Source organism: Phodopus roborovskii, unplaced genomic scaffold (assembly GCF_943737965.1).
Source record: "Phodopus roborovskii unplaced genomic scaffold, PHOROB, whole genome shotgun sequence".
Taxonomy (NCBI): domain Eukaryota; kingdom Metazoa; phylum Chordata; class Mammalia; order Rodentia; family Cricetidae; genus Phodopus; species Phodopus roborovskii.
In genome coordinates, this window is record NW_026126415.1 from 224,211 (window position 1) to 239,464 (window position 15,254).

Genomic DNA, 15,254 nt, shown 5'->3' on the forward strand with positions numbered 1-15,254 from the left:
CAGCCCTCCTATCTGGGTGTATCTCGGGGAAAAGAGAAGCTAACAATGGCAGAGACACTGAAGGAGACAGGATAGAAAGACGGCCGGGACCTGGCATCTTCCTGATGCTCTGGAACTATTTGGTCCCAGCCCTGGAGCACTTCTGTTCTGGCTCAGTAACAAGAGTTACTGTTCCGGAGGCTCTAGTTCATGCTTGCATTCGAAGGCTCCAGTGGAAACTCAATGGAGAAGATGGAAGGGCGGCATTAGCCCTCCCTCCTCCCTTCTACCCCTCAGCTCAGGTCCTCTGGTTAATGACAGCCTGAGAACACAGGGTGGGAAACATCAGTTTACCTGGACCCTCGGTTGCCCATGGGGTCACCAAACGGAAGGGGAGAGGTCAGAGGTGAGACAGACCCTCTGCATGCGACCCTTGTCCCAGGCTGAAAACCCCATTCCGCATGATTTCTACCCAGCCCTGCCCAGTCCTTCACCTCCTCCTCCCTGCACCGTCCAGCACTTCCTCGCCATGCCTCCGAATTCTCATGTGACTTTATTTCTGAGTTTTAGGGCTTGGTTGTGTGCTCTTTTTCAGGTTTATCACTGTGACAAACCCTGAGAAGGACAGCTTAGGACGAGGGGGGCACTTACGGTGCTCGTGGTGGGTGGGGCGTGGTGGAGTGTGGGGCGTGGTGGTGGGTGGGGCATGGTGGTGGGTGGGGCATGGTGGAGTGTGGGGCGTGGTGGTGGGTGGGGCATGGTGGTGGGTGGGGCATGGTGGTGGGTGGGGCATGGTGGTGGGTGGGGCATGGTGGTGGGTGGGGCATGGTGGTGGGTGGGGCATGGTGGTGGGTGGGGCATGGTGGTGGGTGGGGCATGGTGGTGGGTGGGGCATGGTGGAGTGTGGGGCGTGGTGGAGCTGTTTGCAGCATCACAATAGAAGACCCCTGGGGCTCATCTCCAGAAACCCCTGCTTCTTCCAACCTGACCTCACCTTCCACAGCCCTGCTCCCTCAATAGTATTCATTTCCTTTACACAAAGGGGCTAAACCGTACATCACCTCCAAGCCTCTGCACACACCTCGCAGACACATCCAAAGTTGTGCCTCATCAGACTAGGCATTATCACTCCAATGTCACAAGCAAGGTTAAATATCATAAGCTCCGTGGGCCCTTCCCAGCCAAGATAATAAAGGGCTATATACATTTTTAAATTGTAGCAGAAAGTGGGGGGGGGAAGGGGGTTGGGAATCTCTCTCTCTCTCTCTGCCCCCCCATGAATGTGACGTGAACCAGCCTGAATTTGGTTACGTTATTAAAGCTAATATTTTAATGTAATGTTTACCCCATTTTCTCTGGTTAGGGAAGCAGTCGGGCATTGCCAAACCTTCATCTCCTGTACAGTTCATTCCGAAAGCATCGTAACTGGCATCTTCTCATTCCCCCATCCCAGATGTTGGTTGAATCAATAGCATCTAAAAAAGGCACTCAGGAAATGTTAGAAGATCCCCTGCAAAAACGTTCTACACTACACTTGCATTAGCTGGAGCAGATTGCAGGTGCTAGAGATCAAAAATAAATTATTTTGTATTCAGAGAGTAGAATGCCACAGGATGTTTTTTTCTAAAGGATGTAGCTCATTGTGGAGGGATATGGTACTCACTCTAAGAAATACTGATATGATGGGGAGAATCCAAACACAGAGCTTGGGGCACAGTGTTCTATTGGTCAGGGTGAGACAGACTACAAGGTAGAGGCAATTTAATCATAAAATTATAATGGTTTAACACGGTACAGAGCTGAGTGTCTAGCTCATTCTTTATGCCCAGTACTGGTTGACGAGCTGAGTGTCTAGCTCATTCTTTATGCCCAGTACTGGTTGACGAGGATTCTCCTGCCCCTATTCCAGACTGAAGGATGCTCTAACTTATGACCCTGCCATGTAGCCAGTGGGCTTCCAGAATTGCTTCCTGCACCACTGTCTCAGGCCAGAATGGCAGCCCACCTGCTCACAGCCATTGCCTAGAGTTCTTACACGGACCACTCTGAAGTGAACCATGGCATTCTGTCAGCCTGAAGAGGAAGAAGGAACCTCTTATCCCATGGCTTGTGGTCCTACACTGGATGTAAGGGGAGGGGCTAAGCACCAGCTTCCTGACTGGGTGTCTAACCTTCCCACCACCACGCCTACAGCAAGATTTGCTGTGCTCCCTTGGAAACTGGACCCCAGACTGACAACTGGGAAACCAGCATAAGACCAGCCCAGACCCCCTGAATGTGGTGTTAGTTAGGAGGACTGGGCAGTCTATGGAGCCTCTGGTAGTGGATCAGTATTTATCCCTAGTATACAAATGGACTTTGGGAGCCCATTCCACATAGAGGGACACTCTCTCAGCCTAGACACATGGGGGAGGGCCTGGATCCTGCTCCAAATGATATGACAGACTTTGAAGACTCCCCATGGAAGTCTGCTCCCTGGAGAGCAGAAAGGGGATGGGATGGAGGGTTGGTAGGGGAAACAGGAGAGGGCAGGAGGGTACAAGAACTGGGATTGACATGTAAAACTTGTTTCTGATTTAAATTTTAAAAATTATGAAAAGATGTCAAATTTTTAGTTTAGTAATTGGTTTTTTTTTCTTTACAAACGTTTTATTTGTACCTATTTTTCTGTTGGAATTGATACTTTCCTAAATACAATATATTGTCTTCAAATATTTAAAATGCTAACTCTTTGGCATATTTGCGGGGAAAATTGTCCAAGAGCAGAGTTATCGTCATGATTTCCATGCTACTTTAAAATGAAGATTACTGAAGATGTGCTAGCCTTGTCAGTTGAGTATTGGCTTTTGTGAAATGAGACTCTGCCGTGTTTAGCTGTTTCTGACAGAGAAAAGAGGGGTTTCTGTAAAGCTGGTACTTTGTGTCAAGCAAAGGTTTGGGTGTTGGTTTGGGGAGTGAGGTGAACCAGATCTGAGGGAAGGCATACATACCCAGTTACAAAGCATGTTGGCACCTAGCATCTGGTGGGCACCCCGTGAGTACCTAGCATGTACCTTTCATCAACAGCCAACGGACGATGAGATCTAATCCACAGTCCTAACTCAGCGCTGGGCTTTCCACTTAGAGGAACACAGGCTTCCGGTTTGGATTTCTGTTGGTGTCTGGAACCATAAGACTTAATACACATGACTCTGGTCCATTCCAGTGGAATAGCATGATGTTTCTTCAAGCTGATTTCCCCATACAGGCTCTCTCCCTATCTCTTTTGATAACTTGGGAATCATCATGATGTATCTGGTTCCCAGTAATATTACTACCTTAATATTGGAAAATTATACATTATCTAATCAACCAAACAGAGTATTTCCAGTATATTCTTTGTACCCCCAATTGTTAGATTACAGTTTATGTGTTATGGGGATGTTGTAATCAGTGATAAGTATGTTCACAGGCTGTAGAATGCCAATTAGATTTCTTACTTGCCAAACTGAGGGAAGGGGACTTCGAATTTGTCATTTGAAGACTTGGAGATTAATTCAAATTTAGCTATTGAAAGTTAACTTCTTTGTTTTGCTAAACCCAGTTATGCCAAAGTTTTCACCCTGCAGACTGAGATCTCATTTTCCCATCAATTCTTCAATTTGAATTCAACAGTAGAATTCCCTTCCCTGAAGAAAAGAAGAAAAAGGAAAACATGTCAGAATATAAATTCCTGAGCACTGGAGCTGTAGCTATGTGACGTGTTGGGTAACAGCACCCTGTCATGAGGAACTCAGCAGGGCTGAACAGAACAATAGCTCCTAGTCATAAAGAATTGGTTACCCCAGCCTGACCATTCCGCTCTACCTGCAGAAACAATGTTCCCAGCTATTGAAAAGGGCTTCACACACACACCACACACACACACACATACGCACACACGCGCACACACCACACACACGTGCACACACGCGCACGCACGCGCACACACACGCACGCACGCGCGCACACACCACACACACACACACACACACACACACACCGGCTTCCAGCAAACCACAAACCAATAGCTGCAACTTCCTGGTAGCTACTTAAGTATGTTGTATGTACAGACACATGTCCCCAGCCCTACTAAGTGCACTCGACCTTCATCCCACGGCAAGGCTGAGGCCCCTCCCTGTCAATACAGCAGTTTTAACCGATTGAGAGCAAATCTGTCTGCCTCCATTTCCCTGCACACCCAAAATAGTATCAAAGAAATCAAGCTCATGAGAAGGCCGTAATATTGTTCTGACTATGCAAATGAGGAAACTAAGGCAGAGGCCACACCCTGGCAGCACGCTGAGTGAAGTCCCCACCCTGAAAGCAGGACCCAGGTAGTCCAGAAGCCAGGTTCTCAACGCTGGTGCACACCGGCCTCTCTGGGGAAAGCCCTTGGGTGTTCCGAAGAACGGAGATGGGGGGGGGGATCAAGACAGACAAAAATACGTGAGCACAGCAGGGTTGTAAGGAGAGTGAGCAGCTGCGGGAGACGGAGGCCTGTGCCCTGAGGAGTGTGGAGTAGAGGAGGGGGTTAGAAGACTAAGATGCTAGCATGGGCTCCAAAACAGGTGCCCGTGAGGCTGAGGGAGCCGGGAGGCCAGCATGTGCTTTGTCTGCTGACACCACAGGTAGCCTTCAGCCAGGGATAGGGAAAATGGCCCGGTTGGTGGAAAGGAACCGGCTTCCCAAGTTCCTGAGGAATGCCGGCTTTTGTCTAAGTGCCAGAATTTGGGGAAATGGAGTGTTCCTTGGACCTGATAAGCCTTAAGGTCCCTTAGGATCAGGAGAGTCAACCCCGTAGTCAGTGCGGCCCTCTTAAGGGATTGCCACGCTTTTTTCTGCAGCAGCTGGTGTCTTCCGATTAATGTACCAGCTACAATTGTGTAGGCGGATGTGTGAGTTTAGCAGCAAGTGTGGATTCAGATCCGCTACTTGCAGATTCTGGCACGCCTGCTATGTGTGAACTTTTGAAGAAATGGTCCAGCTTTGTTTTGGTATGTCTCCGAGGCTGAATGCTGCAAGCGTATGTTTAAGCGAAGAAGTGGGTCTATCTATCCTGAGACTGCACAGCTTGAAGTCTGATGCTTCCCCTGAAGGGGTTCAAGGCTTATGGAGCAACACACTCCAAAGGTCCGCGTCTGTGCTTAGGGTTCCTAGGAGATGGGAAGAGCAAATCACCAGTTCTAGACTGGGTGCGCCAGTCAGTGCTGTTATCCAGAAAATCTGGCTGCGCCCCTTGAACTTGGCACAGTGCCTCTGCGCACCCTGCCTCTGCGCACCCTGGCTGTGTGCACAGGCGCGGAGGTGCTCACTTCTCTCTTCTTCTGTTCTCTCTCTGAGGAGGCAGCTCTCTCTGTCTCCCAGTGTCTCTGTCTCTTCTTGTATCTTCATCTTCATCCTCTCTCCTCTCCTCTCCTCTCTCTCTCTCTCTCTCTCTCTCTCTCTCTCTCTCTCTCTCTCTCTCTCTCTCTCTCTCTCTCTCCCCAGTCCCTCCCCTTTCTAATAAACTTCCTTCCCGTGTAAGTTCTGCTTGATGGTGTGTTTGTCCTCTGCCATTGGATCTGTCAGGGTCCTAACTCAAGCTGTATTCCTAACGGTCAGAATTCTCTAGAAGAACAGAGCTTAATATATAGATTTATATTAGACACATAGAAGGGGGGATTTTTAGAATGGGTTACAGGGATGTGGATCAGTTAGTCCAACAATGGCTGTCTATTAACAGAAGGTACAAAACTCCAGTCCTTGAGTCTGGATGTCTCAGCTGGCCTTCAGTACGCGCTGGAGTCAGGAAGAAGTAGGCGCTAATGCCAGGGAAAGCAAGAGCAAGCAGAGAAAGCCAGAGCAGGCTTCCTTCATCCATGCCCTTTATAAAAGCTGCCAGCAGAAGGTGTGACCCAGGACAAAGGTGCAACTTCCCACTTCAGGGATCTGGTTTAGAAGTAGGTCTTCCCACTTTTACTTAAGAAAAAAGTCCCACACAAGTGTGCCCAATCATTTGGGTTTTAGTTAATTCCAGATGTTGTCAAATTGTCAACCAAGAATGTAGACGCAGTCTAGCTGACAGCTGGACATCGGCAAATGTTCACACTTGGTGCAGCTCTCACAACATGCACTGTTTCCTCTTCTTCTTTTATAATGGACAATTACTTATTTATTTGTTTTTACTTTACATGTCGATCCCAGTTCCCTCTCCCTCCCTCTTACCCTCTCTGCCCTCTCACATGCACCCTGACCACCCTCCCCTCCCATTCCCCCCACTCCAATTCCACATGTAGGGCAATGCCATCCTGGTGGGGTCATGGAGGTCTGACAGGTCATGTGAAGTAGGGACTAGGACTTCTCTCCTGTCTCTAGGTTAAGGGAGTTTCCCTCCATGGGGGATGTGCCCACAAGGTCCTTTTGTGCACCAGGGATACATCCTGGTTCCACTGTCTGAGGTCCCTTAGACTGCTCAGTCCTTCTGGCTGAGACCCATATTCAGGGGGGCCTGAGTCAGTCCCATGCTGGATTCCCAGCTATCAGTCTGGGGGCCCGTTAGCTCCTCCTTGTTCAGGTCAGCTGTCTCTGTGGGTTTCTGTAGCCTGGTCTTGTCCTCTCCCTCTGCATCCGGATTCTAGTTCGACTCAGTGTTTAGTTATGGGTGTTTGCTTCTGTTTCCAACAGGTACTAGATGAGGGCTCCATGATGGTGGATAAGTTAGTTGTTGATCTCACTCCGGGAAGGGCATTTATGGTGCATGCACTGTTTCTTAAAAAGAACTATTGATAAGGAAGTGGGTTTAAAACACACAGTGAAAAGCCATATCAGTCTGTAAGTACAGCTCTCGGCGTGCCGGTAGATACAGTCTGTAACCTTGGTAACCTTGGAAGGAAATCTGGAGAGCCAAATTCAATTACATACATTCCTTTCAAGGACCTCCTCTCAAAAAATTAACTAGATGAAAAAAAAATACTGCCCTGGATATTTCAGAGCTCCCAAGAAGGGACAGAATGGGGGAGTGATAGGGCTGGGACCAGCCCTCTCCACAATGCAAACTTAATTCACAGCACAAGACTGCATTTGAACCTACCAATCAATAGCGAGCTAAAAGTAGAAACAGAGACTGTGTGGTCCAAGTTAGAACTTTTTAAAGACACTTTGGGGGGTGTTCAGCAAATTCACCATCCACGTAAGTCTCAGGATGTGCTGCAGGTTGGGTTACCCCCCACACATTTGATTCCTTGTTCCCCTCAAATCTACTGTCTTGCTGAGGAAGTGGCTATAGTTCAGACATACGTGGATGCAAGTCCCCAAGGCTTCCATAGGAACAGAATGAAACAAACGCACTTCAGAAAATGAAAATAATCCAAAACCATCTATTAGAGATTTGAAAACAAAGGCCACATTTTTTCTGAGCAGTGGATACTATGGTAACAGGAAAGCCCACCAGCCAGTATGAGCCTAGTTACATCCAATTATCATAACCTTATTTCCATGTTTTATCCAGGCATGGTAGGCTAGCCAAAAAGAAAAAAGAATAAACAAAGGTCATGCCTTGAAGAGTTAGTTGCCACTTTGTATGCCACTGGAAGGTGGTAGAATCCTGAGGATGTGGGGCCTGCTGGTTGGAAGTTACAACGTAGGCGCATCCCCTGAAGGGACACTGGGCTTCCGGCTTTTTCCTTCCTCTTTGTTTCCTGGCATCCATGAAATGAGTAGTGTTTGTTCAGTCACTTTTTCCCCCCTGCATGACGATGCGTAGGCCCCAAACCAAGGCACTGACCATGGACTGAAACCCTGAAACTACGAGACAAAACATACATTTCCTCTTATTGTCTGGGTCAGGCATTTTGTCAGCATCAGAAAGCTGCCTAACACAGTCAACATTCACTGGAAATATAACTAAAACCATATTTCATAAACCTCAATGACAAGTTTTAAATGAAGAAATGTTGACCAAAAGATTGACTAAATGTTCAGCGAAGTGCTAGGTCGACATTAGCTTTTGTTTACATAAAATTTAAAAGTTTAAAATTAAAAAGTTTAGCAAAAACAGTATTTGCCTGTTACCATAAAATTTAATTTATTCTTATTTGTTATCTGTGCCTTATAAAGCTGTGTCTACTATTTAAAGAAGACACTAGAGATATCATGCTGAAACTTTTGCATTAATAGATCCAAAGTCTTTCCATTCATTTTCAGAATCTATAGACCTTGAAAAGTTTACAGAAGAGAACTGTTTGTTCACTTAAGTTGCAGCTTCAGATATCAGAAGAGATGCATATTTCCTGGTAATGTTACAAATAATTGACCTACCAAATGAGTTCATTTGAGTCTACTTTTACTTAGCATGGATGCGTGGACAAGATGGATAGATGATTGTCTTATGCTTCTAAAACCAATAGCAATACAGTTTTCTTTTTAACTGAATAAAGACATTCACAAGATTTCTTTAAGGTCAGCGCAAACTCTGATTCCCTGATAGGATAGCACTTCATGTACGTTACAACAGCCCCAATGGAATGACTACTGTATGCTACTTATAGTATGTGATGACTCGCTTATAGCTGAAGCAGTTTGTTTAGGATTGACAGCCTGAAATACGCTGTAATGGGATTTCAGTTCACAATTGAGTGGCCACACACCCAGAACAGCTCACATGTCCTCTGCCTGTGCTCTGCTTTCATCTGGGTAAAATATAGGACTTCTGAAAGCCTGTGTCCGTTCATTCTCCTGTGGTGGTCACGTGGTCGGAGCACGGTTCAAACTCACCAGCGTCTCAGAACTTCCCAGTGCTCACCCTCTTGCCCACACTGGAAGACAGCAAGGACATCAGAAAGTCCCAGTGTCCAGTAGTTAGTGGATTTTAACAACCCTTTGTCAATGAACAAGACCTCGGCTTAGGTGTGGAAAGTCCTTCAGAGACATTACATTGCTCACCGAATCTTCCTGGTTCCCTCTCTGCATTGTACTACAGAGACATGGAGTAGGCGATTGAAGACAGGCCTGTATGGAGTTCACGCTCTTGTGGAGAAGTACCATTTGCGGTTTTGCTTGTTTTATTTTTATAACATCTCAAGTAGCCCAGACTGATCTTGAATTCACTATACAACCAAGAGCAGTAACCTTGAACTCCTGATCCTTCTGCACCCAACTCCAGAGTGATGGGATTACAAGCAGAGTATCAGTTGTTTAACCCAAGCAGGCCCTAAGACGAGGATGCCATTTAGACACAGTTACAGCAATGAAACATTGCAGCAACCCCTAACCCTGCAACAACAGGTTTGCCTCACTGCACATGGGATCAACCACAGCAAGGCCAGAGGACATCTGGTGGGTTCTGGGTAGTATGGCTGTAGACTGAGCAAGGTCGGACTGGTGTGAAAAGCTCTAGATCAGGACAGTGGTAACTGTTTTAAAGTTAGTTTGCAACTATAAACATACCCTATAAATTATAAACATCTGAGTAATCATGTGCTCATTTTTGTGTTCATTTTTTAAAACCTTCTAATTTCCAGCATTGCTACTTTTAACCAATTTGCTTTGAAAACTTAGGTTGACATTATGAGATAAGTTACAGAAGATTGCACTGTTTATTTTGTCAGTCTATTAAAGTGTGAGTTTTATACATTTACCCTTTGAACAAAGTGCCAGGTGCTGTGAGCTTGACAAATGAATACAAGGTGTGTGCCCCAACCCCCCGCCAAGATGACTATTGACTATGAACTCTCTTGTGCCCCTTTTAGCTCATCCCTCTCTCTGGAAAGCACCCTTGAAATCTCTGTCTCCATGTTTTGTTTTTGTTTTTGCCAGGAGTGCTTTAAAGAGGGGATTTCAGTATGTGGCCCTGTCTGTCTGGTTTCTTTCACCCATCATCATGCACTTAAAATCCATCCTTTATCAGAGGTGCTCAGCTCAACAAAATAAGCTAGACTCAGAAAGACAAACTCCATATTTCCCCCTCACGTGCAGGGTGTGTGTGTGTGTGTGTGTGTGTGTGTGTGTGTGTGTGCTGTATGCATATGTGCGTGTGTGAATGTATGTGTGTGGAGTGTTTGTGTGTATGTGTGTACATGTGTATATGTATGCATGTGTGAATGTGTGAATATGTGTACATATGCATGCATGTGTGTGTGTGTATGTCTGTATGTGTATGTACATATGTGAATGTGTGTGTGTGTAAAAGAGAAGGAACAATATCTCTGGAAAGAGGAAAGGAATCAAGGGAGGGAAGGAGAGACAAGAGAAATAGATGTGAATATGACCAATGAATACAAATTACATGAATTAAAGTCTCATTACAAAATAAGTGTCATAGTGAAGGTATGCTTTAAAAAGTACAAAGCAAAATGAGCTTTATTATGTCTTTGTCCTTTGGAGCCTGTGCCGCTTTCTTACCATTGAGAGTTGGATTCTTTGTTGTCCACCAGCTTTATTGCCTCCACCCATGGCATGCCTTTTAATGCTCACCCCACCTCTCCAGGAGCAATGTCAAGTCACAGTTGTTACTGTGGTTGAGGAACTGAATTTATAAATTTAATTTTAACTTAAACATCCATATGTGGCCAGTGGATACTGTATATGACTGAACGGACACATTGATCCCCAGTGGTATGGGAATTTATAGCCTGGCCGCGTTTCCAATCCCGTCCTCTCTCCTTCCTGACCTACCAGTTTAACAAGCTACTTTCTCACACTTCCTCCAGCAGGGGGCTCCACAGAGCACGTGTGACTCTGCATTGTTCTTCCCATGATGGGCTGAACCCTTGAGCCAAATATAAATCTTACCTCCCTTAAGCTGCCGCTGCCAGGAAAAGTAGCCAATCAGCTGTGAGTATCTGCTTGTCAGGGGAGGGGCTAGCCATCATGGAATGCCAGAGAACTTTCAGAGCCATAGAAATATCCCGTATTTTGATTGCAGTGGGACGTTACTTGCTCACTCCAATGTACCCTAAAATACAGTTCTTAAAATATCCAAATTGTTTGAAGCCCAGAAAGGTGAAAGAATGATGATGAGCATGAATCCTCAAGGAGATTAGTGTGTGGGGTTGCCATGTAACAGATTACAAGGCAGAGCTCCACAAGGCTGTGCAGCCTGCCCAACCCACACCCATCAGACCCCAGTCATGTCCCTTTCGATCTACCTGCCCGCCTTCCTTCAGAATGAGCCCAAAGCAGCCCCCTTACAGCATGATGAAAATGTCTATACCTTTCCGCTGTGTAACGATAAATACTCTCACAGAAACGTACTGATCTGGGGAGATTGTATTTTGAGACTCCTCTGAGTTAATTTCTTGAAGCCGCTACAACAAAATTACCACAAACCTAGTGGCTTATAACAACAACAACAACAACGTGGCAAGCTCCCTCAAACCTCGGCCAACATGGCTTCCCACCGCGGTGGGCTGTACTCTCCAACTGCGAGCCAAACACTCCCTGCTTAAGTTGCTCTTTTCAAGTATTTTGTCACAGCAACAAGGAAAGTAGTGAATAGACTCCCCAATCTGTTCCCCCTCTCCCAGGTTGTGCTACGTCATTAACATAGGGATTGGTGTTGGGAGTCTTAAGACATTCGCCAATGAAGTATATTTGAGTACAGGGTTATTGAGCATATGTCTGGATGCATTCTTAGATTTTAATTGTATTTCTCTGTGTGTGCGTGCATGTGTGTTTGCTTGTGGGTTTGTATGTGTGGGTGAACATGTTTGCACATAGATGTAGGAGCCAGAGTTGACCTGGGGTGTCTTCCAAGCTTGTTCACCACTTTATAATTAAGGCATGGTCTCTGTCTTGAAATCAGAGCTCACTGATGGTCGAGCCACCTGCTTGCTCCTGAAACCCTGGCTCGCCCTCCCCAGCACTGAGATTACAGTCAGACGGCCGTGTCCACCCACTCTGAAATGCTAAAGTGAGAACTTGACCACTAAGCTGTCTTTCCAGCCTCTGCTTGGGTTTTTAAGTCAAGCGATGCAGAGTATTTTAAAGGAAGGAGCCCATAAGGGAAAGGAGAGTGATTAACAACATCGTTCGGAACGTAATAATCTGATGAGTAATAGTACTATGAAGTGAGTGACAGGGCTAGTTAGCGGCTGAGCGATAGTTTTATCAAGTGACTGTAATATTAATTGGGAGTGAGTATAATATTGTCACTGGGATATGAGGCCTTCCTCTTTTTTTTATGGAAAATAAATGATAGGAACCTAGGAAAACATGAGGCAAAAGATAAGAAAGGAATCTGCCTACAGAAGAACACAGAAAATAGATTAGGTCGCTGTGTCTAAACAACCGTAAAGGCTAAGAAGGCATTTCAGCGGTAGAGCTCTTATTTTAGTATATGAAGCCTGGGTTCAGTCCCCAGCACCACAAAAATTATCAATACAGCCATATGCAGAGAGAAATGATTACTGCATTTTTCCGAATTCAGATATTTGTTAGTTAAGAAGAAAAAGGGTCTGTCATTATCAGTGACACATAAAACTCCAGGTAATGTCACTTATTATCCCAGCACTAGGGGGGGACAGATAAGAGAATCCTGGGACTTACTGCCAGCCACCCTACTCACATGGCAAGGCCGAGCAAGGCTGAATCTAGAATTAAAGTTCCCTGAGATCAACCTCTGGTGGATCCACGCACATGCACACACATGCACATGTAGCTACACACGTGCAAACACACACAGATGTGACGCCCAAACACAAATTAAATGCATTCATTTCCTAAAAACGCAAACAAATGGGCTGTATAGATGCTTTCGCTTAGCAGTAGATAGTGCCATCCCGCAAATACGAGCAAGATTCCCCCCTCAGGGCTTTGAGCCTAGTGAATGAATTTGCTACCATTGTCTTAGCTGCTTCTCAAAGACATACATTTGGTGACGTGCGGTTCCAGGCTTGATGCAGTAACACCCACCCTCGTGACTGCAGGCTGTTTTGATTTAGTGGGCAGGGATACTCGAGCCTTGACAAGCGACCGTTCAAATGCCACTCCCCTCCCCCCAGGGCTCCGGGTCAGGAGGAAGGGGCTGGAGGGACCCTGGAGAAAGGCAGCAGCCCCAGCGCCTGACTGCTCAGCAGGGCGTGTGGCCTGCATCCTCCGCAACAGTATTTACATCCAGTCCCATTGAGATGGCCCCTCTCTGCTCACGTGACCGAAATGCAGTTCTCACTCCGCCAGGCACAAACAGCCCAAACGCAGTCAGCAAAAGCTTTGCACATGCTCCGTCTGGCCCTGTGAATCCTCACTCATTGAGATTTCTATTGGTTTAAAGCCACCTTCCAGCCGCTGAAGCTCCGAGACCCTGCAGCATTTCCCTGGCCCAGATCCAAGGTAGGCACCGGCACGGAGACTTTTATTTTGGGATTTGGACTCTGTCTGTTTGGGGGGAGGGCTGTGTACCTACTCACACAGATGATGACTGGGAGTCTGAGAGGAACTCTGCCTCTCCCAGTTTTTATAGGAAGAGTATTTTACATCTTTTTGACGTTGGCCTTGGAGGCAACCTGGAGATCTGATGCACACTTAATTTTCCAACAGGAGCCTCAGCCAACGATGCTGAGGCTGACTAACTTGTTGGCTGCAGCTTGTGAGACCCTGTTTTCTTCTCTCCAGATCCCTGCTTATTTTTTGCCGTTCTTGTGGTAAAGGATGAGACAGGCTACCATGGATTTCAGCACCTCGTCTGTGTTTGATCAGCAAAAAGGTAGAATGATGCTTTACTACGTCGTTGGGTGCTGAGTACAACAGAAGGGATTTCCAGTTGTAAGGAAAGGTGTGTGTGTGTGTGTGTGTGTGTGTGTGCGCGCGCGCGCGCGAGTGTGTGTGTGTAAAATCCCATTAAGAATTCTCTTTTAACTTGATAAGCTTTAAAGAAGAGAAAAAACAAAAAGCAAGCATATGGGTTTTCTGTCTTGTTGACGTATTCCTGCTCTCATTTTAAAGCTTGGGTTTAAGGCATACCAGGTAATTTAGATGGTGGGGTCTTTATGCAGTGTCTTAAAGTATATTAGAGAAAGTGATATCAGAATACACCCCATGTCTCTTTCAGCCTGTAAGTCTATTTCATTACTACCTCCACAAGCCCCTGTGGAATCCCCTCCAGGAGAGACATGACCCACAGACAGGATACGCCAACACAATAGCTCATTCAAGACTGTCAGTGACTTAATTCCAGTGACAGAGTATTTTCTTTCTTACCCTTCATTTGCATGGAGGAGGTCATCTTCCAAAGGAGACGCAGACTGAGATTAATTCATCCCATCCCCATCAGACACACAGCCCTTCAGGCTGTGCCTGTGGTTTTGCATTTGCCTCCATGTATGTATTTGTCATCCGTGTAAACTGCATGGTTCCTCTATGCATGATGGTGGGGCGGGGGAGTGTCCACCCCTCAAACATAACAGACTTTTCTAGAACCTTCCTATGAAATATCTGGCACCTAGCCCACTCTTCACACTGAGAATCTTCAGCACCTCCAGAGAGACCTTCGATGGTCTCTCTCCTTCAGCTACAGCATGAAATGGTGGCCTGGGGAAGCCTCATTAGGAAAATGCATTTCTTATTTCTCTTCCCCAATGCCGCTGCTTCAGGACAGTGTTACGTCCTCTGGATCTACATCTGGCTTTGTGAGGGAATGATGTTTGCTCGGTGGGGTTCTCAAATAATAACTAGATTTCTGAGGCAGCTGGTAGATAGAGTCTTAGAGTCTTCTCCAGTCTTATTGAGGGAGGAAGGGGGAGAGGGAGAGGGAGCCTTGAGGACACCTCCAGTCACCGAGCCTGGAGACAGGCACTGTAGGGAAGGGGCTTCTTCTCCTTCCCTTAAAACTCCCGTTTCCCTCCCTGTACGTTTTTTCTCCTGGTGTCAATCAGCAGAAATGAGAAGTCTGCTTAGAATCAGAAAACAGTGCTGCTGAGCCACGGAATCACAGGGAGACACACTGGGCTTATTCCGGGGGCTGTTTTGAGGGACCAGGGACTGACTATGGAAGGACAAGCCCTTCACAATAAATCAATCTGTCCTACCGGGGTGCTTCCTATCTGGGGTGAGCCCGGGACATCCCTAAGAGCTAATTTAGAAAACCTCTCTGCAGCATCTCTTATGGGAGCAATTTGCAACAATCCCTCTACCTGAGTCTTCCCATAAACAACATTAACCCTTCCACTGCTGTCTCTGTACATCTCCCTCCTTTCTCTATGGAATCAGTACCTGCTGGAAACAGGTACTGTTTCCTATAGTTGCAGCTCTGAATGGCAAATCTGTATAGCTTTGCAACCTTA

General features: G+C 46.3%; 1 protein-coding gene across 1 annotated transcript in view; it reads left to right on the forward strand.

Moving 5' to 3' along the window:
• The first annotated feature begins 13,153 nt into the window (after window positions 1-13,153).
• Ankrd55 (ankyrin repeat domain 55) overlaps window positions 13,154-15,254 on the forward strand; it is a 156,412-nt gene continuing 154,311 nt past the window's right edge. The window contains exons 1-2 of the mRNA XM_051183054.1: window positions 13,154-13,305; window positions 13,588-13,678. Of these exons, the coding sequence (XP_051039011.1) occupies window positions 13,624-13,678 (55 nt within the window). The 5' untranslated portion in view covers window positions 13,154-13,305; window positions 13,588-13,623. The remainder of the gene's footprint in view (window positions 13,306-13,587; window positions 13,679-15,254) is intronic.